At 48.8% G+C, this 27,661-nt stretch overlaps 3 protein-coding genes across 6 annotated transcripts in view; 1 reads left to right on the top strand and 2 right to left on the bottom strand.

Annotated features, from left to right (window-relative positions):
• LOC144100788 (uncharacterized) overlaps positions 1-15,172 on the bottom strand; it is a 34,672-nt gene extending 19,500 nt beyond the window's left edge. For 2 of the 4 annotated variants that reach the window (XM_077633641.1, XM_077633638.1), the window contains exons 1-3: positions 15,034-15,172; positions 11,483-13,072; positions 2,838-2,908 (exon numbers count right to left, since the gene is read on the bottom strand). In XM_077633641.1, coding sequence (XP_077489767.1) covers positions 2,838-2,903 — 66 coding nt within the window. In that variant the 5' untranslated portion in view covers positions 2,904-2,908; positions 11,483-13,072; positions 15,034-15,172. The other 2 variants (XM_077633640.1, XM_077633639.1) reach the window with 2 other exon arrangements.
• LOC144099972 (DNA-directed RNA polymerase III subunit RPC5-like) lies at positions 6,221-8,685 on the bottom strand. The gene has a single exon (XM_077633025.1). It carries the CDS (start codon positions 8,646-8,648, stop codon positions 6,714-6,716), a length of 1,935 nt encoding a protein of 644 aa, XP_077489151.1. The 5' UTR covers positions 8,649-8,685; the 3' UTR covers positions 6,221-6,713.
• LOC144100786 (pleckstrin homology domain-containing family A member 8-like) lies at positions 10,880-20,264 on the top strand. The gene is made up of 3 exons (XM_077633637.1): positions 10,880-11,317; positions 15,062-15,361; positions 16,065-20,264. Exons 1-3 carry the CDS (start codon positions 11,213-11,215, stop codon positions 17,313-17,315), a joined length of 1,656 nt encoding a protein of 551 aa, XP_077489763.1. The 5' UTR covers positions 10,880-11,212; the 3' UTR covers positions 17,316-20,264.
• The last annotated feature ends 7,397 nt before the right edge of the window (positions 20,265-27,661 follow it).

The raw sequence follows: 27,661 nt of genomic DNA, 5'->3' as shown, positions 1-27,661 counted from the left end.
CATAGCCCCTCAAGGTTGGGGTTATGTTGGTCTCTTGTAGAGCTCTTATATGTCGGGTTGCCTCCCTTGTCTTTCTATGAATTTTTGCAAGAGCCCCTGCTTTCGCCTGTAGCCCCTGCAGTTTCACTGCCAAAACTCTATTTCTTTGTGTCCCCCCATGATTAATCGTCGGGTTGACCGTTGTCCTGACTTTCAATTCCGAACCTTCTTTCGTTGAAGAGTCGGTTCCTGGCAATTCGCTCGTTATTCTTCGGGTATTTTGATTCTTGACATAGCTTTTTCAGTTTTGCTCTACTATTCACACTCTCTGTTCTATGGTTGCTACCCTGTTTACCATTACATCGTTTGCTTGCTCGATCCTCTCGAGTTTCTCGTGCATTTTTGCATTTTGCTCCATTATGTATTGCATGAAGTTCTCTAATTTATCTTGGAATGGCCCTTGTCCCATTGCTGGGGCCTGTCCCGTTCCTTTCCTTTGCTCCTCCAACATTTTCAAGACCCTATCTAGCTTCTCTTGGAGCAGCCTATTTTGCTCATTGGCTTGCTTAGTTTGTTCCCTGAGCCGCCTATTCTCTTTCTCAAATTCCTCCTCTATCTTTAATTTTAGCCGTGTCGGGCTGCAGTGTTTCTGTAGGTCCCGCTTCCCATCTCACCTTTTCGTTGCTGTTCTTCGTTTTTCTCTGGCCCGCCTGCGCCTCCGGTGCCTTGGCCTCCAGTGGCGGGAAGGACTCGTCCCTTCCCCTGCTCTGGCCTCTGGCCCTGAACTTGCTTCTACCACGCTGACCCCCAGGCTGCTTGCCTTGAGCTCCTCCGGAAGCGCCTTGCCGTTGCCCCGGTCGTCCTCGGCTTTCACTTCGGCATCTGTTCCACGCTCCTTTCTTTTCTTCGCTGCGACCTCGCAGCTCTTCTAGCTTCTTGAGTTTCATGGTGCACTCTCTCGTTCATGTGACGTAGTCCCCGCCGTAGGTCGGGCACTTGGCTGTGCATTCGTGCTGCTCCTCCGGATTCTTCTCTCCGCAAGTTCTGCAGGCCTTGGCCTCGGGCGTGGGGCATACGTCCGAGCGGTGCCCAAGTTCTCCGCAGTTGTAGCAGACCTGCCTGGTTGGTCTGTATGGGTGCGTCCTGAGCTCGACGCCTTCATATATCACCCATTTTGGCAAGATGGGTCTGTCAAAGACTAAAAGCGCCGTCTTTGACTTCCCCAAGGCTCGTGCCGACATGATAGTTACCCCTTGTGTTCTTACTCGTAGGTTCGCTTGTAACTCTTCCATCGTTATTCCGGCCGGAATTCCGTGGATCACGGCTCTTTTGTAGTCTCGATCCTCCTGTGGCTGCGTACAGGAGTACTTCGTAGCCCTTTTCTCCAAATTTCAGCTTCTGAATTTTCGCGATTCTCTCGGCCTTCTCTTCGTCCGGAACGCTTGCAATTACGATGTTGGATCCTCGTCTGATCCTTGTTATGAACTCCTCCACCTTGATTTTTCCTTTGCATTCTTGTACGATTGCTCTCGTGACTTGAAACGGCTCTAGTTCACTGATCCTTAGTCCTCCCCTGGGACGTAGGATTATCTTGTAGTCGTCCTTGGGCAGCGGCGGCATCTTCGGCCTCTTCCACTCATCCGTCCGCCCGTACGTCGTCTTGTCAGTCGCTGTAATGTTTCCCTCGATTTGTTGGGATCCCTGAATTCGTCCCTCGCCGCGGCTTTCTTGTCTTTCTTTCGTCTCGGCCCGCCGTCTGCCATCCGTCTGGGTCTCTGTCGTTCTCTTCCATCTCCTCGGCCGTGCCCTGGCGTTCCCGCTCTTCGGGGCTCGCCACTTGGTGGCCGGCTCTGCCTCCATCTCCTGATTTTCCGCCCAACTTCGGACTAAATACCGGTACGATACAACCGGTAAGATGCAACCGATAAGAAGTACCGGTAAGATACAACTGTTGTATGCTTTTCTCTTGGGGGATATTGCTAAACTGCCATTCGTGATCTGAGAGAACCTGCCATATGCGTTCCACCCCATTCTTATTCTAGTTATTTCCTTCTCATGATCCGGATCAGCTGTCGTGCACTACCTGCTCCGTTACCTTTTGGCAAAGATGTCTGCGCCGCACGCAGCTGAGTGCAGAGCACAAGTCCATATATGATCATGGGATACCGACGGCAAATTGAAATTGACCTGAATACAGTGTGTTTAAACGAGACCGAAAAGGGAAATGCAAATACTCCCGCCACCGGCTTTTTCGCAAGCAAATTGCGATGACGTCAAGACCATTTTTTCAGCACGGATCTCTCAAGGTGACCACCATATTCACTTCCAGACCGTAATAACCGAGCCTTTTTTTCGCATTGACATTGGAGTTCCACTTTTGGGTCGAATTTCCTCCGTACTAAATGCGTCCTTAGAGATGTTGAGGAGAAATCTAAGTTGGCCTGTATCGGTAAGGTGTCGTGTTGTAACGAGAAAGAGACCACCCCCAGAGGAAAGGGAACTTGTATAGACCAAAACCCGAAATACATGTGTCGCCATCACCGGCCGATTTCGCAAGTATAATATGCCCGCGTCGACCCCGCTTTTGCACGGATACCAGAGGCTATGCTACACCGCCAGTCACTTCAAAAGGTGACCACGTGTCCGTTTCTGGGATGACGTCACGAGTTAGCCTGCTGGCGGGGAGACTTCTGAATCCAATTTTCTCGCATTTAGCTCAAAATGCAAAATGAGCCACAGAATATATTTTTACTAAGAACCTTAAATGCGTCAAGTAGTCCTCGCCGTCTTTTTTTCTTTCATTTAAGGAACAATGCAACTTGACTCGTTTCGCCTATCCTTTAACTTGGTTTACGTACGACTTCGAAGAAGTTGAGGACGCCATCAGCGGTGGCCAGGTAGTCGAACGTGTTCCTCAACCCCATGGGCACTGCAAGCGCAGAAGGCAGAGTGCATCGTTAAGTACTCGGAAAAGGTCCCGCTGCAGCGGCTCAGTGGCTGTGGTTTTCCGGTACTTAGAACGAGGTCATCGGTTCGATCCCTGCTGCGTCATGCTATTCTGATAGAGGCGAAATGCATAAATAGCAACGTACGCAGACTTTGGTGTACGTGAAAAGTCCCGGATGGACGAGCCGTCCACTACGGCGTCCCTCATAGCCCACAGTGTTGTTTTGCAATGAGATTTAAAAATCGCTTGTGGTGACGGAAACCGCGAGTGGTGCTGAACTTAAGCGATCTGTTCAGAGCAGCTGGCCCACACCTTCAGCGACAGGACTCGGGTACAGTCGCCGAGTTTCTCCACGTGGAATTTACAAAAGGGCCGCTTATGGGCGAAATAAATCTGCTCCTCTCTACTATGGCGCACATACCGAAGATCGAGCAGAGATGATAGAAGGCTGGCTGGTTATAGTGAGGGCCGCTTTCACGTCTGTCAAGCCGTGACCTTCAATGGTGGGTTCAAGCGAGCGAGAACATTGACGCCCTGATGAACGTTGGCTCTTCTTCTTCTCGAGTTCTTCGCATTCCATACTCCACCTCTTGCACTTCTTACAATCATGACTGCATAGGGTAGATAATTTTGAGAACCTATGGCATAAGGGGTATTGTTCTGTATACGTCATAAAGTTTTCACATACTAACGCAGGGATGCATGGACGATTTACAATCACAAAGGCAGAAAAAGTCAACTTTCTTTTCCTCGAACAGACGGGCTTGGCGTCCCGTCTGTTCTCCGCCAGGTAGTCACACGCAGTGACAGAACGCTCCGCGGGTGCTATATATTATATATACCTTGGACGATTAACCACGCTGGACGCCCCACTCTAGTTGTAGTCAACATAGTGCGGTCGGTGCGCGTGTGTTTTTATTGCTCTGTCATGGTGGTGGCCCCCAAATTTAGTCCACCCACCCTCAAGATTTGGCCCACCCCCGAAATGTGACCCCGGCAGATTTGGACCGAGATTGTCATCCGAACTAATTTAAATGTGTCCAACAGCCAGCAAACAAGACCATGCAAGAGCCCGTGTTTTCGCACTGAATGGAATGTTGTAAAGATTCTCTGACATTTTTTTTTCTCTCTCCCTTACCTATGTCCACTGGCGGAAGCCAACCATTTCAGGGTATATAAGAGATTGTCCTCCATAAGTTTGGCAAGGACCGTATGACATGCTCGAACGTCTTGCCAAGGCAGGAGGCGAGGAAAATAGGCCGAAAGTTGTCAAGATGAATGGATGAGAAAGTTGTCGAGATGAAGAATATTTGCCTGAATTCAATAAACATGCGAAAGCAGAATTTCATGAACGTTGCCTGGTCTTGTTGCTTTACTGTTGGCTAATATGTTAGCTTATCATGCTGTTTTTCATGTACTGTCGTTGTGTACGCATGTTTTTACCGAAACTAAGCACACGTACTGCCGTTTATGTACCGATGGATGACGTCATCACGATTGAAGCGCCATGGTGTGGGCGGGAGTATCGGCCAAGCGGGGGCGCTAGGAGTGCGAACGGTGTTGTGGGACTCGTTGCCGCTGTACAGGTAATGGTGGCACCGTCGGCAGTGATGGCAAAAACCCACAAACATCACAAGATCTTGCTCGGGGTTTACCGATCGAAATAGTGCTTTCGCACTATTATAATTTGACGAGGGGCATTGCATCGCAAGCACATATGGGCCCGGGCTAATCTGCTCCTGCCCGGCAACATAACACCGCTCGCGAATTAGCCTACCGAACAGAGGCAGGAGGCTATGCCGAGAATTCCCGTAAGCATACGCTCAGAAATTAACTACCAGGAAATAACACGAGCCTACCGAGTGACCCGCAGCATGTACCCGGCGGGAAACATGACACTGTACAAGGCCCAGATGCCTGGCGCCGCCAGCAGACCACCACACCCCATTCTGTACGCCCACATGCATCTACCCCGACCGTAACGCCAATGCGTGTAGGCTGTGCAACGAACCCGCCAACCTAACGCGCATTCCGTGGGCATGTCCGCAAATGCCGACCCTACGCAGTAATATCCATACCATGGAGCAGTGGGGGGCACAGATGCGCAGCTCTAGCCCTGCCGATCAAGCGGCGGTAGTGGCATGGGCCGCGGATGCCGCCGGGGCTCAAAGGCTCCCGGCTGTCTGATTCACCATCCTCCCCACTTTAATTGATATCAGTAAGGTCATCAGTCAGTCAACCCACAGCAATAAGGAATACATCCTGCAACGCATTGGCATTGTAACGAGTATTGAAGACGACAAACAAAATGGAGGAGACATTTAAGCTCCGCTTTAGAGGTATGACGCGATAGTATAAAATTGGTTAATGCCAATATATGTGGAACTGGTCAACTGGTCATTCTCTACATTCGTAGATTGCTGGGAGTCCTCATACCACGCCTGGCGTAGTGGTGCAGCGGTTAAGCGATGCGCCATTTCCCTGTGATGGCAGGGGCTGCCATCGGATGAGCTTGTGAGACCTATAGGTTGCTCTTCCCGAGCAACCTCTCGCGACAAACTGCCACCTGCCATGGAAGGTATGGTGATTATGCAGCACAAGGCAAAGGCAAGAGACAGAAACTATAGACACGCTGTTTGTCCCTTGTCTTTGCCTTGCGCTGTATATTAATTCACCGTGCGGAACTAACTAGCCCGTCAACTTGCTCATGTAAGCATCACTTGCTGTTGGGAGAGTTGGTTTCCGTGTTTGCAGGGCATAGCGCAAGAATTAACAAGGACGACGACAGGACGGTAAATGTGCCGATCACGCATGGTAGGCAGTTTCCTCACAATCCGGTTGGCATGTTGTGTGACGCCACGAGGTCACGTGGCCTTGGATGACGTGCAAGGTCCCATGACCGGCTCATTTATCTACCGTGGCGGGTCGCGCGAAGCCGAGCAGAATCTTGTGGCGCAGGTTGAACATAGGGTGGCCACCTGGATCACCCTACCACGTCCGATTTTTCGCTCGCATCGCCGATGACCACGACGCCGGATATTCTGCAGAACGGGAGCACGACAGTAGACCACAGGAAAGTAGCATTAAAGAATAAAAACCGCACAGGCTCGGCTTAAACAGGTCTCATGTAATGACCTCGCTGGTAGCTTCGGTTGCTTTGCACTACCGGAATCGAATGAGCGTTTAAAGAGGCCATAATATGGTTGTTCGACGTACTGCAGTTTTCGACTTCAGTAAATAATACCGGAACTTGTGACTGTATTTCCAAAGTATGAGTGCCCTAGACGCACTGTATATTTACAAAAGGAGATCAGAATTCGCACTGGGAAACTTCTCCCATTAACAGCGATCACCAAACTGAAATGCTCCCGTGACGTAACAAAGGCGTACACGCTGCAGCATCGACGCGTCCACGAACAGTGACGCACGAGAACGAGGTTGTTGGCGCTGGTTCGCGTTTTCTTGAGCGCTTATATCGAAAAACAATACATCGCCCACAGAGAACCGCTTCACTCGGCAACATAGAGGGCAGATCTTCGAGAAAATCGCCGAACAGAGCTGCTCGCTCTGAAGTAAGGTGCAATTTTTAGGTGGCTGCCTGTAGCAGTCAATTGAAGAGACGATACTTCACCATTTCCATAATGGCGCTGGTGTGCTGAAGGCCGACAGCATTAATGGTCCTGAAATGCATCACGACGTCGCTGCCGTAAGCAAGGTGCCTTAACCATGGGGAATCGTGAAGATGGGTGCACTGCCTTGCCAGATTCCTGCAGAGCAAGCAGAGGTGTCAGACCGATGTCTTCTTCAGCTTTGATGGCGGGCCAGCGCTGCCAGACCTGAACGATGTGTCTTGTCTATCATGGCGACAGATTGGCGGCGTTTCGTTCTCCGCGCCTCCTGCCAGCTCCGCGCCATTGGTCACCTGAGTATGGTCTTGGCTAATCCTCGCATGGTTTCGAAAATTAACTGGCCTTCTTTGGATTCGCCTTGTCGTGTCGGCCGTTGGCTGGGATGGAACAGTTTCTTGGAACTCGTCTTGGGCGGGAAACCGGAACGTTTTTGAAATAATCACCCGCTTTTCGCTCCAGAGGTCCGTCTGCCTCTGGGCCACGTCGGGATATTGGTTAATGAAGTTCCGATCACAAGCCACCTTGAACTCCCAGCCTGCCGGGCTCGGCGTCGCGATGCCCTGTAGAAGCGCCCGGACGTCTTCTTCGGGAAGAGAACTTCCTCGGTACTTGAGAGACTGGGTGAACATGGGTTCCATGACATGTCTCGACTCTGTGTACAAAAGGAGCAGGAGGTCGCGAGCCCTTTGCAAGATTTTCGCTCGAACTCCGGTTCTAGGGCTGAAGCTTCCACTAGGGTAGAGGACTTCACTCTTCACCACCCAGCAGCCTTGCACAAGGACGGCAACTTGCTCCAGGAAGACTAGGACCATTGCACTGTCCGACTTAGCGGGCAGTACCGACATGAGCTTTGAAAATTCGACTACGTTGGCATTTCTGAGTATGGTCTTGATGCGATCTTCCAGTAACAGGCATCGTAGTCCATGCATTGAACGCTCTTCTGGATTCTCCTTGTCCTGCACAGAGTCGGCAATGGGATGAGCTTGTTCAGGGACGTTTTCCGTCGTGTGTCCATCGATGAGGTCCTGGAGGAATCGTTGCGATGCGGCAGGACGGAATGGCACTTCCTCGCGTGTTTCGGGACAGATCAGCAGCTGTCTTTCAACGAGTGACGTCTCGGTGCCGAACCCGTGAAATGTAGCCTCAACCCACGGAGGCTCTTCGTTCTCCTCTTCAACGGGTTGCTCAAAGGCTCTTCTAAACTCCTCGTCTGAGCCATCTTCGAAGCTTCTGGTTGCAAAAAATAGCTCGTCTACCTCCTCTCTCGGCTCTACCTCACTGCCTTGCTCACCGTTTTCTTCTGACGTTTCGAATGTCGGGAACACGGCTGGCATTTGGTCCATATGAAGCATCGTCGGTGCCATTCGAAAGACCGCACTGAGCGGCGACAAGTGAAGTTCTCCAGAAAAGAGTAGTCCCACGGCGCTGCTTTCTGGAGACACTGAAGAGTCCGTCGATGTCATAACGAGCCTATCCACGAGGCGAAGTCTTTCTGACAACTGTGCTGGAATCTCAGTGGATTGGCCAGTGCCGAAGTCAGGCACAGGTCCACGGGGCGTGGATGAACTAGCGGGTACGTCTTCTTTGCGGTCATTTATTATATGCCGAATGGCGGCGTTCAAGACAGGCTCCGCCTCCATGAACTGGATGACGCCGGCGTCTGTCACTGGTCTCACATCCGAGTTTTGGTCGTCGGAAGTGTGTATCGCTGGTTTGACGTCCAAGCATTGATTGGTGCTGCTGCTTGTCCAAAGTTCCGTTTTAATGCACCGGTCGTCGATGGAACCTGCCGCCAGGTCCACTTCAGTGGACTGGTCAGCTCCGGAGTTCGCACTGTCGGAAGGCAATTTTCGGCTGTTGGCAGGGTTGCCGGTACGCACGAGGTATTCTAGCTCCAGATTTCGTTTGTTCAGCTTCACCCTGGCCTCGACGACCTGCCTGGCGTTGCGACTGCTGGGAGGCTGCTCCGAGTACTGCAGGAGGAACAGGTTGTCTGCGAGAGCCTTGGACAAGTACACGTCGAGCTCCGTGATGACCTCATCATCCCTGCAGCCATTTCCGGCGTCGGCGGACGACGTGGAAGCCGCCGCCATGTCCTCGTTCCTCTTCCCTTTCTTCACCCTTCCCTTTAACGTACCTTTGTTTTCTTCTTCAACCTAATGATCAATTCTCTCCATGGCGAATGAATTTGTGCACTCTAAACAGAAAGGACTAAAAAGGGAGTAAGCTGTCCTCTCTCTCTTCATGACGAAGATACAAAATCAAGTTATGCATCCACTGACCGTGAGACTCACGAGTAGGCATCCCATACGTGCGTGGCATATAAGCGAAGCGTTTTCTCGGCAGTTTTCAAGACACGACTATACGTCAAGGACCGAACACTTTCCAAGAGTAATGTACAGGATCCCTTGCCTTAATTGTAACCATACCTACATCGGTGAGACAGGACGCATAAAGGGTCATCAACGGGATGTAAAAAACAATTAGCATGGCACTGATGTGCTCGCAGGCCACGCATACGACACTGGCACCAGCAGATAGACCAGGGCAACGCCTCTATTGGTGACTTCCAATCGCAGAGTTGGAGCACTTCTGGAGCAAAGTTTCCTGCTCTTTTCGGAGCAACTGTATTCCAAACGCAGACCTGAGGCACGGATCGAGTCTTCCAATCGTAGACAGGGAGCGGTTGCCGAGCCGAGATTGCTCCGTGGAGCAGTCGGGACTGCTCCGCCGAAATCGGCGGATCCGACCGGAAGTTTGCGTGACGTTCTTATTCAGCGGCGATAGCTGCGCCCTACATGCTCTGGCCTGCATGCTCTGTCCAGAGCAGGTGTACTCCAATCGCAATTTCAGGTCGCGCGCTCTGCGCCGGATTCAGGCGCTCTGTCACAGAGCGTGCAGACCGCTCCGGGCCTGCGATTGGAATTCACTATATGTCACCGAAAGAAAGGAACCTGACGACGCGCCTTCCGATCGAATCCCTATTCATCCAGAACACGCAAGCAACTTTGAACAAGAACGAAGGCACCTTGCAAAGCATCTACGCCTCAATCATTACGTCATATTCTTCGCATACAAATTCCCCCACTGCTCTTAATTGTCCTGCTCCTTGTGAACTATAGAAACCGGTACCGGTTTCGAAACGTCTTTTCATTTCGAGTGCGTGGTTTTGAGGAAAGGAAATGACGCAATAACCGCCTCAGTTTTCGGTGAAAACCTCAACCTCACCCGGAGGGATGAGAGGAAGGTGAGTGAACGAAACATATAAAGAGGCGCTGTAACGGAGGGCTCCAGGTTAATTTCGATTGCCTGGGGATCTTTACGTGCACCGACATCGCACAGTAGTGCACGTTAGAAGATCTTCAGGTGGTCGAAATTATTCCTGAGCCCTCCGCTACGTCACCTCTTTCTATGTTTCTTCTTTCAGTCCCACGTACGTTCTTCCCTCGCTTATTAGAAACCTTAATTAGTATGCCACCTCGGATATAACGACTTTTCGTGTGTTAACATATCGAAATGAACCTTAGAGTACCACCCTGCGGATATAATTAACTTTGGTGCGTTCATCATCATCATCAGCCTGACTACACCCACTGCAGGGCAAAGACCTCTCCCATGTCATTGCCAGCTGCACCCACCTTATGCCTGCAAACTTCGTAATCTCATCTGCCCACCTAGCCTTCTGCCGACCCCTGCTACGCTTGCCTTCTCTTGGAAATTGGAATCCGCTCCGTTACCCTTAAGGACCGGCGGTTAGCTTGCCTTCGTATTACATGCCGTACCCAGGCCAATTTCTTCCTCTTGATTTCGACCAGGTCATTAACACGCGTTTGTTCCCTCACCCACTCTGCCCGTTTCCGGTCTCTTAGCGTTACACCTATCATTTTTCTTTCCATAGACGAGTACCGGTAAGATACAGCTGTTGTATACTTTTCTCTTGAGGGATATTGGTAAATTGCCATTTGTGCACCTGAGAGCTAAAACCTACCTACAAATACGCGGCGACGCGAGCGCTTTTTGCGAAGGCTGATATAAACACGTGTAAGCATATTTTATGTGCACGGGGCATTTTATTTACTTCGTCGCTTTAACCTTCTACCTTAATTAACATCATAAAATTCTTGAATTACTGCAAGAATTACCAAGAGGCGTTGCATGGACCATTGCTGAAAACGCGTTTTTGCTACTTCTCACCGCCTCATCTGTCAGTGGCCGCTAATTGTACTGCGAACAAAAGTGCTGAAATAAGCATTATTCACTGAACAGCTGGGCGATCTACCGGTAAAGCTCGGACGCCACCGTGCGCTGGCACTGGTCATGGCACCGACCAGCTCGACCTGCGCTAGCTGGACGTACGAAACCACCCGCAGTATCGTGGCCCCAATACGATCGCTATTTTTACCAGCTGCTTAAAACAGAGGTGGTGCTGCTGCACGTGCACTCGCATATCTAGTTTCTTGCTTCTTTTTGTTCTGTTCTATCTGCCGCGCTCGTGCGAAACTGGCGGCACACGAACGCGCGGCCACTTTCCCCATCTGCTGCCGCTTGCCAACAAAACATGGCTGACCCCTGATCCGTCAGCTGCGCCTGCCTGTCGGGGCGGTCGGTGGACGCCGTCTGAGAAAACACATCTGATCTCCCGGGAGAAACGTTCGCCATGGAAGGCGTGCTGTGGAAGTGGACAAACTACTGGAACGGTTGGCAGCCGCGATGGTTCATCCTGGACAAGGGCATCCTCACCTACTACAAGTCCCAGGACGAGGTATGTGCAGTACGCTCAATGGGGCGGCGTGCGAGACCGATGAACGTCGTCGTCGTTCGCGTGTTTGTCGCGCTTGTTGACGCGTTGAGGCGTCAGCTCTCACGTGCGAGCACGCTTCGAGCCTGTGCGCGTGCAAGGGCTTTTTTATCCGAAAGTGACACTTGCCTGTGCAGTCCGCGTTGTCGGCTAGACGAGGAGTTGGGAGATGTACTCGCTGGAGGCAGATATTACACTCTGTGTTCCCGCATCTATGAACACGCACAATTCAGCTTTGGCGAATTCCACTTGCCTCTAAACGACTTTGAATTACCTAGTGGCGTTTGTTTTCCGAGCATAGCAGTGACGCATCGAAGCTTCCGACGCTCACCAACATATGTGATTAACCCACGAAGCCGGTGGGATGCACAACTCTCCACATTAGGTGGCGCCGGATCGGTTTTTGAGAAAGTGAAGTCCCGCAGGCCCTTCCTCTGGTCGGGGAACGCTAAATGCTGAAATGGCTAGCTAGGTAGTGAAAACGTCAGGTGATGCGGATGCCGAAACCATTTGTCAGGCCGCGTTTAGAAAGTGACGGAACAAACAAACTGTGGGGCATGTTTACTCTCCATTCGACACGCATCACCCGCTTTCAGAATCTTGTTCGTCTGTGTGCGAGATAACCAGCGCGAACGATAAGCTACTGCTGTCATCGATAACTGCACATCTATCCGGCCAGGTTGCTGTCCACTTTGTTTACGGTTGTTCTAGAGAGGGGAAGTTGCTGCGAGCGCACTGAGTTGAGGTCTGTGCTGTTGGGACCCAAGTTAACGTTTATGAGCTAAATTGCAATAAAAAAGAAGAGGACTTTTGTTTTTCAATAAAAGCCAGTTATCAAAATGAATGGTTACTTGTGGCTGAACTAGTGTGTGCAGTGCAGTACAAAGAAATTGTTGCTCGCGCTTGGGGATTGCGCGGCAGTGAAACCGCACGTTATCACGTTAACCGTAACTGCTGAAGCCAAGTGGAAATGTGCCTGTACCTACGGGGTGTTCCGCACTGAAAGTGCAGCTGCTATGTGGTTCTCCCTGCCTTGAGATGATCGTTCTGAAACTGACATCATTGCAGTGGGCTGTTGTCATTGAAGCTTGGCATTTCAAACCGTTGCAGCAGATTTGCAAGCCTTCACATTGTGCATTGACCGTTCATAAGCGTGGGTTTATCTTTGAACCTTCTAGAGCATGTTTGCCATTGCATCCAAACACAGCCATACATTTTTGCTTTCTTTTCGCAAAAGTTAATCTTCATGTGAATAAAAATTTGCAGCGAAAGCTTATGTGTGTGCTTTGTTTCATTGCTATGCAAGCAGAAAAACCAGCCTTTAGAAAGAAAAGTTGAAGCAGAAAAAAAACTGTCCAGTTTATCGCTTCTCTGCCCCAGAATCTTGGTGCATAGAATAGTAATGTGTGCGTTCAGTCGTTCACTGAATGTCAAGACCTGGTCTTGTATTTTCAAGTGAAATGTTGTGCTTGTGTAATTGTCCTCAGGTTACTTTCAGAAGGCAAATGGGATGCAGCGAGGAAAACTTTGTGCCATAACATTTAAATTTGCTCATCTCGTAGCACCTGGACGTTTCCAAGCTTTTGCTCAGTTGCGGGCAAATTTATGCAGGGACAGCAAAATGACTTCAATTCAGTTCTTTATTTTTGTTTCCATGGAAAGGGGCAGCTGAGGCAAAGGCTGGCTTGCTTGACAAAGGCCTCAGCATTGATGCACAGTCTGCAAGACAGTGGAAGGAAAAAAATCGCATTTGTACACACCAGTTCAGTCAGAATACAAGTTAAGGAAAAAAGAGGACACATGTCTAGATTCTAACGCAATGATGAACCAAAGCAGCAAAAAATTTCACTACAGTCGCTTGTCTACATACAGTTCAGTAAAATATCTAGGACAAATGCAAGCAACCAGAACAAACAGTGAGTGAAAATATGACTTCTTAATAGAAATTGTTTCTAAAGGCAGTTTTTACCTGTTCTGTTTGTCTCTTGCCTAACAGTGTAAAAGGTGGTTATTAGATCTTTCCTTTTCTGTCGTTTAATAAGGTAAGCTCAGTAACATAATTTGTTCTTACTGCAAACCTCCTTCTTTTGTAGTGTGAAATGTCTCCTTCAGCCTGAGTAGGCAGTGTAACCATGTGCCTACCATTTGCACTGCCAGTCAGGGTTGGAGCTTAGCTGGTTGTGTTGAAGGGCCATTGGAACGCACATTCTCAAGGAAAATATCTACACAAAGCTGGATTAGAAACTGCGGCTTTCATAGCTAGTGCTCATCCTTAAGGCTGTGTTTGGTTCCAGTTTTTGGAGTGTTGCATAAGTTGCGTGTATGTGTGTGCGTCAAGGCGATGTTGTTTGTCCAATGCAAGCGCTTGGATCTGGGAGAGCTTTCATCTGAACTGCAGGCTGTGCTTGTGATTGTGCGGAGTGAGATGAATTCAACTTGGGCAAAGTGCGACATCTTAATGCTGGCACATTTCGCTCGCTGCTGTTTCATGAAGAGGAGAAATGAGACCAGTCAGTTAGAACTGCATGGTGCTTTGAGCATGCTTTCTCGAATATACTTATCGCCCTGTTTGTAGCCCAGGTGGTGCTTTGAATAGCAATTGTGGACGTTTTCTTAAATACGTCTTGTGATATGAGCCATCCTAAACAGCGGTAAGTTGACATGTGGACCAAGAAAGTGCGTCTATTGTTTCATTCCTTTAGGTGCAGAAACAGTGCAAGCAGACATAATGCGGGTCATGCAGACTTTTTTTAAATCATCCTTTTTATGGCCACTCATGCTGTCTTTTTTTTTTTAAGTCAAGCAGGCAAAATCGGACTTAAGCACCTCCTTCAGGGTATGACGAGATAGCATGAATGGGTTAACGCCCATGTATGCAGAATTGGTCATTCTCTGCATTCATAGGTCACCGGGAGTCCTCGTACCACTTTCTGGCGCAGAGGTGCAGCGGTTAAGCGATACGGCACTTCCCTATGATGTCATGTGCTGCCATTGGTGTGCTTGTGAGACCCAGGTTGCTCTTCCCGAGCAACTGACCACGACCAATCACTAATTGAATTGCCACAGTGGGCGGTTTGGTTGCAATCCAGTAAGCAGGTTGTGAATATGTCACAAGGTCATGTAGCTTAGTTGACCCACTTGCCATATAGGGGGGGCCACTTTTGGCAGGTTGCCTACACAACCCGGTGGCCACACAGACAATGGCGGGAGTGGAAGCTCTAGTGCTAACATGCTAAAAGCGTCTCTGCTGCCGAGCGTGACGGGAAGGAGGGGGGCAGTGAGGTACAGCGACGACCATGTGACTATCCCATGCACATAGCCTGTGCCTTGCGCCTTGCATTAATGTTCCAAAAATAAAGGGAGGGAAGGTTGCGAGGAAAGGCATGTTCGAGTTCGTAATTGTTTCACGTCCATGCCGCCAAGCATGTGACTGGGGAGAGTGAGGCTGGCAGGGAGCCCCATGAGCATCTCGCACGTAATCATTATTGCATGTCAGCTAGCACTGATTTTCCGCATCGCCACTGGTGTAACTGCTATCAATTTTTTTTTCTCTTTGTGCATCACTTCTAGCCAACCAGGCCTGCATCTGTTTGTTTCAAATTCCCTCTCTGCACATTGCACTCTGTGGCACTACTGTTGATATCAGCCCCAGCCAATTGCTGCTGTTATAGTGGTACTACCTTATGTGCCACCTCTCCTCTGCGCCAGGTGAACCAGGGCTGCAAAGGCTCGGTGAAGGTGTCTGCATGCGAGATCGTGGTGCACCCGACAGACAGCCGGCGGCTGGACCTGGTGATTCCTTCAGAGCAACACTTCTACCTGCGCGCCCCCACGCCCTCTGAGCGACAGCAATGGCTGGTCGCCCTGGGCAGCTCCAAGGCGGCCACAGCTGCGGCAGCCGGTGGCCATGCAACACAGCCGCCCCGGCTCGGAGGCGGTGACCCTGAGGGCAGCCTGCGTGCCAAGAAGGCTGAGCTGCGACTCTACTGCGACCTGTTGATGCAGCAGGTATGCATGGGGAGAATCTAAACTTGGAATGCTGTGCCTTTCCCTTTCTTCCGTTCGTCTTTCCTCTTGGGGCCTGCTGGAAGAGCACAGAATTCTTTTAGCTTTTATTGTTAGTATTATCCTGCGACCTTCTCTTCAAAAGCAGTGCTGGAATTTGTTTCTACTGGAAGTGCAACCACCTCCACAATTATGCAGACCCCTCCCCCTTTCTTGTTTGTCGGTAGTGCACAACCATGCGCTTGATCAGGATTAAAAGGTGCACTAAAGGCACTCCACGCGTTGGTTGACTCCTCCTACCTGCAGCATTGAGTTCAAAAAAAACATGGCGGGAGCCGGGACGTTTAATCCGATTTAAATTAGGGAAATCGGCCGCACAGGACAATAATTCCAAGTTTCTAAGAATACTCTGAACGTGTAGATCGAGTTCCCGCGGTAAAAAGAGGAGTTGAGATTCCTTTTTAGTGCACATTTAATGCGGTACTGCAATTTTATGCTCACACTTATTTGTCCTCTGGGTGGCTTACTGGCAGGTCTTCCTGAACCGCGCCAATAACGTCTACACTAGCAAAACACTATCATACCTGTCTATAGATTTTAGAGCTTAAACTTCATTTAGAACAAATAGCACACCAAGCGAAAGCATAACTGCGTTCTGAGCCAGTCGGAAATGGCTGCCTTACCCATGTTTGGGATTTTTACACAGGTGCACACCATCAAAACTTCAACGGGTGCAAGCGGGGACGAAGCTGCGAAGGCTAGCGAGGCAGCCGACTTGCTCCGGGCCACCTGTGACACCTTCATTGCGACACTGGAGGACTGCATGCGCCTGGCCGATGCAAACTTCACGTATGAGCTGCCACACCAGGAAGTGCGCGACTCTGCCCTGCCTCACGAAGCGCCACCGCCTGTTGCCCCCGTGGTTCCCAAGTCCCTGCAGAGCGCGCACCCTTCATCCTCCCGGCGGAGACGAAAGTCCAACTCCATCTCTTCCTCTTCTGGAGCCAGTTCCTCTGTAATTTCGACACTAGACAGGCATCAACGGGCTCAGCGCGTGGACCCTAGCATGGACTCAGCACTGTGCAGTGCATCGGCTCCACCCTCTTCTGCAACGTCCCCCACCGGTTGTGCCTCGACGTCGTCTCCGTCTTCTGTGTCCAGCAGCCATGTCTTGCCGGCCAACAGTGTGCCATTGCCTAACGGCGCCGAGAGCACTAGTCATACGGAGTTGCTGCCCACCACCACCATCAATCCGCCTGTTTTCTCCGCAAAGCAACCTAGTCCAGTAGTTAATGGGAGTCTTTTGAGTCACCCAAGCCAGCCACGCACCTTCTTCTCTGTGATGGAGCACAGCTTCATCGACCTCACCTCCAGCGCCAGCATTCCAACGGAACCATTCCTGGACAGCTGCCGCTCTATTCTGTCCGTATTCGATGTTCTTGGCTCAACGGCCTTTGTCCCAGTCAAAATGGACATTCAGGGTAACATTGGCAAGTTGCAGGCCAAATTTGATGTGGACCCACCCCATTTCAACCTCCTTCTGAACATCGTCCAGCAGGAGGTCGACACGGGCACAAACAGCAACCGCAACTCTGCCACAGACGCGTTGCTATGGCTGGCGAGGGCACTGGCCTTCATACATGCATTCCTGGAGCAGATACATTCGGGCAACCCAGTTCTCACGGACTGTGCCTCGGTGGCTTATGGTGCCACACTTAAGTGCCACCACGGCTGGGTGGTCCGGAGCATCTTTGCTGTTGCACTGCGAGCCATGCCCGAGCTGGAACCCTTCCTTGAAGCCATGGCTCCATCGCCCGAGGACTTTGAGCATCCCGAGTACAGGAGGCAGCTCTTTACCGACTGCGGGGCCTACCTTCTGGCACTCAAGAGGGTCCTTGACACGCTTAACAACTTTTATGTCGAGAATGAGCTTGAGCCGCCTGTCCAAAGGCCCTGAACGAGCCCCTTTTGTTTGATACTTTTGGGAAGAGGAGCTTGTAGAGGTACCCTTTAGGGACTTGTACCATGGCTTGGTAAGCACGGCCATCATAGAAAGATAGGGTACTAGTGGACAGCACTTAGGTAGAGAGCTGGGGCAGCTGTACACTGCGGAAAGGTTTTAGGACAGCTGAAGAAAGACTACAAAGCTGAATTAAGGAGAATTGTGAGGTTTGTACACGTGATGTCACGTGCGGATAGTTTTGCCTAAGCGGAGAGCACGTTCCTATGTGTAGTGGTGGCTCTTTACCGTGACGAAGGAAGAAGTTGCTAGTCTCCCTGCCACGTGACTACTTGTCCAGCAGGAGTGTTTTGCGATATTGGGAACACTGAGATGGACCACTCATTTTTGCTGTTACATGGCTTTGGATAGCTCGCTTTTTTTTTTTTAACTTTGATGAGTCTACTCGCTTTCTAGCTCGTGAATTGCAGATCGCTGTGGTAGGCTTAGTTTAAATGATGTCGGGGTATTGAAAACGGCCTCCAGAAACAAACTTGCACTGTCTGGTAGAATCTCGTAAAAGCAGCGACTTAAGGTACGACTGTTGGTGAAACGCTTTGGGCAGCTGCTTCGATCACGTCATGTGTTAGTTCTGACGCCCCTAAGAAGCCTGGAATGCGTCAAAGAGTAATGCGTAAATGTAAATTTTTTGACAGTTTATTCTGATTAGTTTATTCTGATTAAAACGGGCCCCCTTTCTGGAGGAACTACAGCGGGCTTGGTGCCATCATGCCGATTCCGCAGCATGTGATCCTGCTAGCTTTCTTTAGTCATTATTATTGATAGAGCATATGCTTTATTCGTTATTAGCATTTAAAGAAAGATGCTGGAAAGGCTGTCTACTCTTTCTTGTTCTGGTTTCTTAAATTTGGGCTCAGTGCTACTGGGCATCATCTGCACACTCGCCACATGCTGATTTCTTGTCTGGCTCATGGAGGAGTGTTCCAGTCGTCAGATGTAAGTCATATCACGTGTTAGTTCAAGGCTACCCTTGCGCTTTCACGTCCTGCCATTGCATTGAGCACTGGCACTGGTATCAGTACGGCAGGACCTGCTTTGTCTTCATCTGTTCTGTAGCACGGAGCCGTGTACACTCCTCTGAGACACAAAACATAGATGGTCACTGCATCATTGGTCTTTGTGTGTGCAGGCAACCGAGAACAGTCTAAGGTTGCCGCAAACTGTTCCAGCAATCTGAAGAGACATGAAAAGTGCAGCGCTGTGGTTTAGTTCAGGCCAGTTGTTTAGCCGTTTTCTGAGTGTGTGAGCCAGGCGATCAAAAGGATAGCGGCTGTTGCCTAGCCTACGTGCTTCACACTGGCTGCTTGCTCATTCGCTAGGCTGGGGGTCTATGCCAGTAGCATTCCGTGGAAAGCTGTGATTTCGATCTAGCGGTGCCGCTGAGTTGCAGCAGCACCCCCCACATTGTTTACTGGGCTGTTTGTGTTGTAGGTGTCTCATGGACATATGCGTGGAGTAGTGGTCCAACTTGGACGTAGTGGCAGTGGGAATTCTGCAAATTCAGTCCTGTTTTTTTCTTCTCCCGAGTCCATCAGGAATGATCAGGGCAGCTCCGCCATTTATTGAGTTGCCAGGAAGAAGTGATGCGCGATCTGTCAAAACCTTTTTAGTCCTCTTGTGCGGCAGCTAGCTTATTTGCTCATTTCTCAGTTTCATGGCGAAAAGCCTACAACGCTTTTAATACGTATCCGACACTTAGCTAAGTGCTATAGTAATCATCTGTAACCACATCGCATACAGATTCTGACGTGCATCTTTTTTCTGAGAAAATGGAGGAACCAACTTGATTGTATGATTAGATTAAGAAGTGGTAGGGAATACAGCAGACAGGCTGTCAGTCTTAAGTGGACTACCCTCCCGGCTTGATATAGCATGAACCATATGTTTGCTACTTGCATTTGTTGGGTCCTTTTTCCATTTGATGAATGCTTGCTTACTTTATACGTAGTATTGTGACTGTGTGCTGCGGAGGGGTGCCGAGTGTCTGATGTTGGCTGATTGATTGCATGCAGACAGCTTCGGTCTGCGCATGCATTTGTAAGCATGACGTTTATTTATAGCATGCTATCTTGGCATGGTCACTTGATAGCAGTGCTTTGTCTGTTGTGTTTTCGCTACATTTTTCTGTGCTGAGGTGATTGTTACCACAGTTGGAAAGTATGTAGCACTTTTTTTCCTTCCCTTCTTTGGAATATGTACTTTTAGCATTTTCAACTGGTTCTGATCAGAACATGCCGTCACTGCAAACAGTTACTCTCAGAGCCAACTTGTGCATTACCTGTAGTTTCTTTTTTTTGGGGGGGTTATTCATTGTCAACCTGCTTGTTTATCATCTAGCATTTATCTTGTGAAGGGTTCTTGCTTCACCCTCTGGTATAGTGTTGTCTTGCTTACCTTAAGCACAGTGTTTAGTGGATGTTGTATGAATTTTGCTTTACTCTTGTAAAAGGAATTCTGGGACTGTGCCGCAGATCGGCAACAACATCTGCCTTTAATTGCACCTGTGTTGTTGAAGTGAATTCATGTCTGCAGCTCCCTGTCTGCTGGGGATGGCTTTGGGCAGCCCGACTGCACTGTATCAGAGGTTGAGAACTTGAAACCACCCTTTCCGCTGCTGCACTGTTACCCAAAACAAAGTTGTAGCCAGTACTGGGTCAAAGGTGCAAGTGCCAGAATTTTTGTTTTGAGGCTAGCTTTTCTTCTGTACTTCCGCTTTGACCATTTGGACGTTGTCAAAAAATATTTGGTGCAGCAATTTCCATTTGCATTTTTTTTTTGTTTATTCCGAGCAGTGTGTTGTGGGCTGTCATGCACTTGTGTGCAATGCTGTTTTGTAATATAAGATTATCTGCAGTAAAGATATATATATATATATATAAATGCATACACCATGCCAGCTTCTCAAGTTCCTTTATTTTTCAAAGGTGTTGTATACAGCGTTTGTGACTTCAACAAGCAGCCAATACAATTCCTTGATACTTGTGGAAGCTTTCGTCTTACAGCTGGGGATTTCCAATATAACCTCTTCAGGCGCTGGGTCCACATATGTGGACGCGACCTAAGCCTCCTCATATTTTCATACACAAGGCGAATTTCCACCTTTCTTTGAATACCACGGTTTTACCATTTTGACCCTTCCGGTGAAGTTTGTGGCACCATCTCTTGCAGCTAAAGCGAATTTGTAAAAAAAAAATTAGATATGTGCATCACGTCGTTTTTTGGGGAGATGAGTAAATAGCTTTTCTTTTTGCATTCTATCCTTACAAATAATCATGAATGATACAATTTAGGGCTCGGAATGTGTCGATAGGTTAATGTAGATATGGCACACCAATTTTCATCGTCTTAGTCGAAGAAAAAGTGCTGCGATGGACGTTCAGAGTGGCGCGTCCACAAATATGGACATGGCACCTTAATGCCGAAAATATCAAAGTGGCGTTTTCTCCCCACAATGCACCGTCTTTTTTGTAGACGTATGGTACGAAATGGGCTTACTGCTTACGGGCGTTCAAAACTGCTCGTACAAAGAGAACGTTGGACGACTCTAGTGCTGAAGCATTTTTCATGAAAATAGCCAATGGAGGAACACCTCCAAAGGAGTGCGGTCGACCGAGCAATGAAGACCCGCAGATGGTCGCAAAGAACCGCCGCTTAGCTGAGCCACTGCCGACAAACACAGCGCGCTATGACCAGTGCTTAAAGTCTGGGAGGTCCAGGAGGGTCTTAGGCCCCCTACCAGTATTCAAAAAGGGATCAGAGAACACCTGTGCTAGATTGTAGAACACATGAATCCGGAGGAAGCAACCATATTCAATGGCAGTCAGAACATTTTTTAAAGCGAAAGCTTTATTGGTCGCAAACTTGAGATTTCGCTGTGGCGGTGCTCCGAGGAGGCACAGAGCTTGAGCTGTTGCCTAGCAACCGCCGCAGCTGTACACGCCGCATGCTCGCCGCGCCATCTGGCATGACGTCACACCACGCACCTCGCCGCGGAACCGCCGCCGCCATTTGGTATGACATCACACTACTTTTCTCGTCGTTGCACTCGCTTCACCAGCTGTGTCGCATACCTGATAACATGTTGGAGCATTGAAAAGGAGAGCTCGCGTGCGCCGCAACCACAGTTGAGGTGGCAGTATGGACGGCGACAAGTCTGCTAAGCAGAAGGAGCCCTGGTATCAACATCAGATCGAGATGAAGAGGAAACGAATCGCCCAGGAAACAGAGGAACAGTGCGCCGAACGACTGGCTAAACGCCGTGAATATGCCACCACGAGACGGGCACGTTTATCGTCCGATGTCTCGACCGCTAGCAGTAGCGACAGCAGCCGGAGGAGACACCTCAGTCCTGCTTCATTGAGGATGGCCCGTGATGAACGATGGAATGCGACCAAGAGACTTCAGCGGGCTCAAGAAACTGAAGAACAATGTGCCTTTCGCCTAGAGAATAGGCGTAAGAGTGAGGCGACCCCTTCAATCCTTGAATAGCCTCGGTGCTGAAATCAAACATGGACCTACAGGTCATACTGGACATTTATGCCTGTGCTTCATGCGTTGTGGAATATGCGAACAAGGCCAACTGGGGAGTTTCACGCTTTCGCTACGTATATCCTGGCAAAGCCGAGCTAAGCCACTGCCAATTTTTTTCTATTGTTTTGAAAATTTCGCTGCGGTTTTTAGCAAAAATCATATTTTGTATGAAACCCGAGACTGAGAAAAATACAAATTGGCAGCACTACACAAGAGAAGATGAAGAAACGGAACCTGAGCCCTCACACCATGGTCAGTTCAGAGCTGGTCGCTCAGCTCCAAGGCTACAAAACAATCAGCACAATAGTTGAGCGAGGGGACAGTTTGTTCCAGGTCTCTGACTTAAATTGAGCAAACAACAAAGTTGAAAAATGATTTCTCATTTTTGCAAAAACCGTGTAAAACAGGCCGCAAAATGCTCTCTCTCTCTTCCTTTCCACCTGTGCTCAGATCACTCGAGACCCCTTCGATGCAGCTTGACTTGAAGCATTACTTATGATGGAAGCAACCATTGGCCCCAACTTCTGAACACGTTAATTACACAACGGTGCCGACGTGTAAGCTCCACATATAAAAGCCACGTTCAGTGCTCGAAATACCAAATTTTCCTCTGCCTGTCGTCACAGAATGACTGCTTTTATCTGTTTTATTAGTCACGAACTACAGAATAATTACCTGATGCGTACATTCCCACAGCTAAACATTTATTCATGTCTAACTATCAGTTAGAAAAGGCAAGCAAATGTGGTAGTGTTTACGGTCATGTATCAGGTTTAAGGCACTATGTCCACTAACGTGGACGCGAATAAAATATGCTTAAATATGAATATTTTTGTGTAATTTTTGCGCATCACTTTTGTTTAGTCTACTGATCGTCATTTATGCAAACATTTTTCCTTTCAGCATAATTAATTGGCGTCTGAAGGGGTTAAACTCACCTTGACTTGTGTTGAAACTGGTAGCTTCACAGTGCGACTACTGAAGTTGCAAGAGGGTATCAGAATGGCTTGGTTTTTTTGCTCTTAAATGAGGTTTGATTCAAGCACTTTCACTTTTGTATTTCGTTGAGACATTGCAAAGAAGATTAGCGAAAATTAACTTATCTTTTTTAATCTGAAAATCCTCAGTCAGATTTTCAATTGATCAGTACTTTAAAACCATGTGTGGTTTATAAAGCTTTGTGACAACAGTGGGTGATCCTTGAAATAGCTTAATGATGGAAGCACACTGGTGCACTGCAAAAGGGCTTTTAACAGAAGCAAACATGCAGTAGTTTGCAGCAACTTGTTCCAGAGGTTGGTAATGTATCATCTTGGGAAAGACGCAAAGGAGGAAGGCGGGGTGAGGTAAACCAGAAAAATGGCTGAGGTTCAACGTGGCTTGAAGCTAGCTATACGAGCGAAAGCTCTGTTAAGCATAGCCTCCACTGTCACAAATCAAATGTCAAGGGTCAAGGTCAGGTACCCAATGGTCATATTCATATGATCAAGTGGTCAAACTGCCATAGCTTGGGCCATACCACCACTCTGTAGTTTGGTTTGACCTTGTAAGTCATTGAAAGTGATTGTCTCATCGAAATCGGAAGTTGTATGCCAAGGAGGAGAGCCCTCGCTCTAAAAACAGCATCAGTTTAGATATCCAGAGAAGCTTCTTATGTGTTCATGAATCTTGCAAACTTGGATTAATTGCTACTGCATTCCACTTTGTGAAGCAAGCAGACTGTGATTAGGTTATGAAATTTCTGAGCTCAGTGCTCTGTATTTGCACAAAAGAAAAACTCTCCCCAGACGTTCTGCATTCTCCTGGAAGTGACAAGCCCCTTTCCCCGAGAGAGACAGTTTCACCACTTGACTGCAGGTAGCATTCCTTATTGGCCAACACGTGATCACGGCAGCGCTCCGTTTTCATTGAGCCGCGCGTGATCACTTGGCTTCGTAGCGATGACTTCAGTTCCGGAATTGTTACAACAGCGGTAGTGTAATTCTGGAAACAGGCTGGAAGGGACGTCGGTGTTGAGCACGGCGTTTAAGGCACGAACGCTTCCAGGAACGCACTTGCGGTGCTTTTGCTTCTGTTGGCTTTGAAATCTGGGAACATTTTTACCATCAGTACACGACGAATCAAAAACGATGCAGGGCGAGTTAGTGGGCGGAGACCTATAAGGTGCGCCAAAGTGGTGAAACTGCCAATTCTGTTGTTGCAAATTTTCGGGTATGCAGTTGCAGTTTGGTCTACTGTTTAGGAAATGCTCAGGTTCTTAAAGCCATATTTTTTGCTATATCGCATCAAATATTTTATATTTAGGGATGAATACGCATAGTTGACAGCTATCATCTCTGCTTTCACTACGTTGCGCTATGGGCTCCGTGCGCTGGTATGGTGGCGCCAGCAGCGACCACATCACCAGCGCCGCCTCGTGGCACTCGCCACGTTAACCGTACGCTCAGTCACGGCCGGTCACACGGGCACTCTAAAGGCACTTTGAACTAATGCTCCTTTATGCTCCCAAAGGAGCACTACTTCAAGGGAGTTCGTGCTACACGGTTGCGGAACGACCGTCGCAAGTAGAGGCCAGTGACTCTAGTCGCAAGAAGTTTTTAGCGCCCTCATCGGCGAAAAGCGTTATTAAAATTGCAAAGCTCACTGCACATGTAAATACAGAAATGTCACATTTTTTTTAGTAAATTAGTTTTATAACCATATTATGTTAAAGCAACAAACAACATGGCCGACATGGCGATATTTACCGTGGCTACCGTGACGCTCGTATATCTGGAACGAGAGTATGGCGTGGTGAGACTGCCACAAAACAGATCATCTTATATTTTAAAACACCACTAATCTTATGAAGTGAATTTATAAGTGAAAATTGAACGTTTCTTTTCTCAATTTATTTATGCTGTTAACTCGCTGGGAGAGAGAGTTCTCCCTTGAAGCCTCAAAGGACGAACTCGAGCTGCCTTGTTTCGAAGCTCCCTTGAGCTAGGTGTCCTTTGGCGCGTCCGTGTGGCAGCGCGCGTTCGTCCTTGGAGTAATGGAGCATTAGTTCAAAGTACCTTTACAGTGTCCGTGTGACAGGGGCGCGCGCCCCTCTCGAGACTGGCCGTGATGGCCCTGCGCCTTCCTCCATTCCCTATGCGTTCGCTTCAGCCCGGCCGCATAGCAGACTCGCACTGACCGCGATGCCATTTTAAGTCAACGCCTGCTTCTCTGCGGATTACAACACATTGAAAGCCTTGACGCCACCGCTGCTACATTTCGTTTCAATTGCTTTCAGGTTAGGCTGATCACCGATTCCGAGCAACCATATGATTGTGTTGCAGTCCCGACGGCACTGCAATATCCGGCAGTGCCGTTGAGCTTATTGAGATTAATTAAGTGCCTTTACAGTTTGAGAAAAAAGTCTCTGATTACTCAGATAATGAAATCAGGTATATGTAATTTACATGCAGTACTACAGGATATGGGATTTACCTCTCCATAGCAATACGTGGGCTATGAGTGACGCCATAGTGTATGGCTAAGCTTGAATTTAGGCCATCTCATGGGTTCTTCAACGTGCACTGACACTGAACAGTACTTAGGTACCTTATTGCTTAATTCCGCCTTCATCGAAACGCGTCCGCCGCGGCCGGCCGGGGGATTAAGTTTCAAAATGCTGCCTGCCACGTAGCCAGTGGCAAATCGAATAAAATCAAATCTTCTGAATATCTCTACTAATATGCTCCTTGGCAAACACTGTGAGAACACTATGACGGCCGTACCAGGGCTTTTAGAGCAGACGACAGAAGTTCAGAGGACAACCAAAGAACATGTGCGACGGTTAGATGTTTATTTAAATATATCGTTGCTAATTTGTATGCCATATTAAGACGAGTTGCTGTGAGCTCATCGAAACCACGGCTAGCAGTTTTCAATTTCATTAACTGAGCTTGCAGGTTATGCATGCAGATAACTGTATGCCACATATGTCTTTTTTTCGAGTAGTTTTTATTGATGAAAAAGAGAGCGACAGAAATATGAATGAATATCCAAATTTAACTGGCTGAATTGTGCACACTGAAGAACAATTCGTTCACGATGAAAATTTTTGGAAAGTTTTTACTGAGGCCAAGTTATATATGCTGCCACATTTTTTTTTTCAATCCATTTTGCAGGAGAAGCGTTTGATACTCTCATCTTTTTTAAAAAAAGTTTAGGATGAAGTGAATTTCCGCAAACCCTTGAATTACATTCAGTGTCTCTCATCTCTGTATACTGCACACACACACAAACACACACACAAACGCGAAGCGTGCACGTGAAACTGCAGGCGACCAGTAAAGATGCCCCGCCGCGGTGGCTCAGTGGTTAGGGCGCTCGACTACTGATCCGGAGTTCCCGGGTTCGAACCCGACCGCGGCGGCTGCGTTTTTATGGAGGAAAAACGCTAAGGCGCCCGTGTGCTGTGCGATGTCAGTGCACGTTAAAGATCCCCAGGTGGTCGAAATTATTCCGGAGCCCTCCACTACGGCACCTATTCTTCCTTTCTTTCACTCCCTCCTTTATCCCTTCCCTTACGGCGCGGTTCAGGTGTCCAAAGATATATGAGACAGATACTGCGCCATTTCCTTTCCCCAAAAACCAATTATTATTATTATTATTTATCTAGTGCACTGGGGTCACTAAAAATAGTCTTTATTTAGTGACTCTATAGTGCACTATAGTTGCACTGTCGTGCTATAGTGCCTAGAATATCCTACTAGTGTGTCGAGCGGAGCGCTCTCCCAATGGGAGAGGGTGGCAGCGCGCGCGATGCCTGCCAACTTTGGCCGCGAGGGGCACTGCTCGTAGTAAAGGTGCCGTCGCACCGGACATGCCGCAGTCGCTGCAGTTGCGTTGGTCGTGCGCGGTGTGGATTATAACATTTTGGTCGCATCTGCGCTTTTTTCTGTTGTTTTGTCCGTGCTGTTCCATGTGAGGGAAAACCACAGCGACTAATGATGGTAAAATCGAAGCATCAAGGCCGGGAAAAAACATGTTTCGTGCCGCTCCGTCGGAGTGGCTACCGGTCGAATCCGAGCAAGGCTTCCATGTTCTGTGTGTCCTCGGACCCAACACGGCTTGTGGAGTGGGAGCGGCTGATCAAAAGACAGGACCGCAACTTGACTCCAGCGTGTGTTTTCTGCGAGAAACATTTTGGAGACTGCTACATCTAGAGACGGTGAACGGTGTCGTCAACGAGCTCGCCAGATAGACTACGTCTCACGCCCGATGTCATGCCAGCAGTATTCTACAGCTATCCGAAATACCTTCCGCCTAAGAAGACATCGAAAAGAAAAGCGAGGAACCTGTGACCAACCTGTCACTAAACGGCAAATGCGCAGTGCCGGTGGAGGACCGCCAAGCACGCTCGACGAATTCCGACGGGCCGGCAGCAACAAAGCAGCCCAGTGGTGCCCGCAGCAGCAGATGGGTTGTATTGCTGTTGAAGCTCAGCATCCGTTGGACTCAATTTGTATTCCTGCAACCTGGACCAAAATATCTGAAGCACCTGCTGGCTCTGTAGCCTACGCACGTTATGGAGCGGAAAAAACAAAACAACTTTGCCACTTTGTAAAGAATGGTAACATTTGGAAGCTTGATGCCAGAACGCAGCCTTGTGGTCGCTACAGTGTATTTTCTCGGAAAAGAACAAAGCAAGCGCGTGCTTACAACAAGCTGTGTTTTTTTATCTGTTTTACTGTATTCCAGATTTGTAAGTAAGAATCAAT

This window comes from Amblyomma americanum, chromosome 8 (genome assembly GCF_052857255.1).
Source record: "Amblyomma americanum isolate KBUSLIRL-KWMA chromosome 8, ASM5285725v1, whole genome shotgun sequence".
NCBI lineage: Eukaryota > Metazoa > Arthropoda > Arachnida > Ixodida > Ixodidae > Amblyomma > Amblyomma americanum.
Note: the sequence above shows the minus strand (reverse complement) of the source record. Positions and strands in the feature narration are given on the sequence as shown.

What these genes read in the sequence shown, in the direction of transcription:
- LOC144100786 (XM_077633637.1), top strand. Translation starts at nt 11,213, where the DNA reads ATGGAAGGCGTGCTGTGGAAGTGGACAAACTACTGGAACGGTTGGCAG. An exon ending in ACTACAAGTCCCAGGACGAG is followed by an intron (nt 11,318 to 15,061) that starts GTATGTGCAGTA and finishes CCTCTGCGCCAG; the next exon opens with GTGAACCAGGGCTGCAAAGG. An exon ending in GCGACCTGTTGATGCAGCAG is followed by an intron (nt 15,362 to 16,064) that starts GTATGCATGGGG and finishes ATTTTTACACAG; the next exon opens with GTGCACACCATCAAAACTTC.
- LOC144099972 (XM_077633025.1), bottom strand. Translation starts at nt 8,648, where the DNA reads ATGGCGGCGGCTTCCACGTCGTCCGCCGACGCCGGAAATGGCTGCAGG.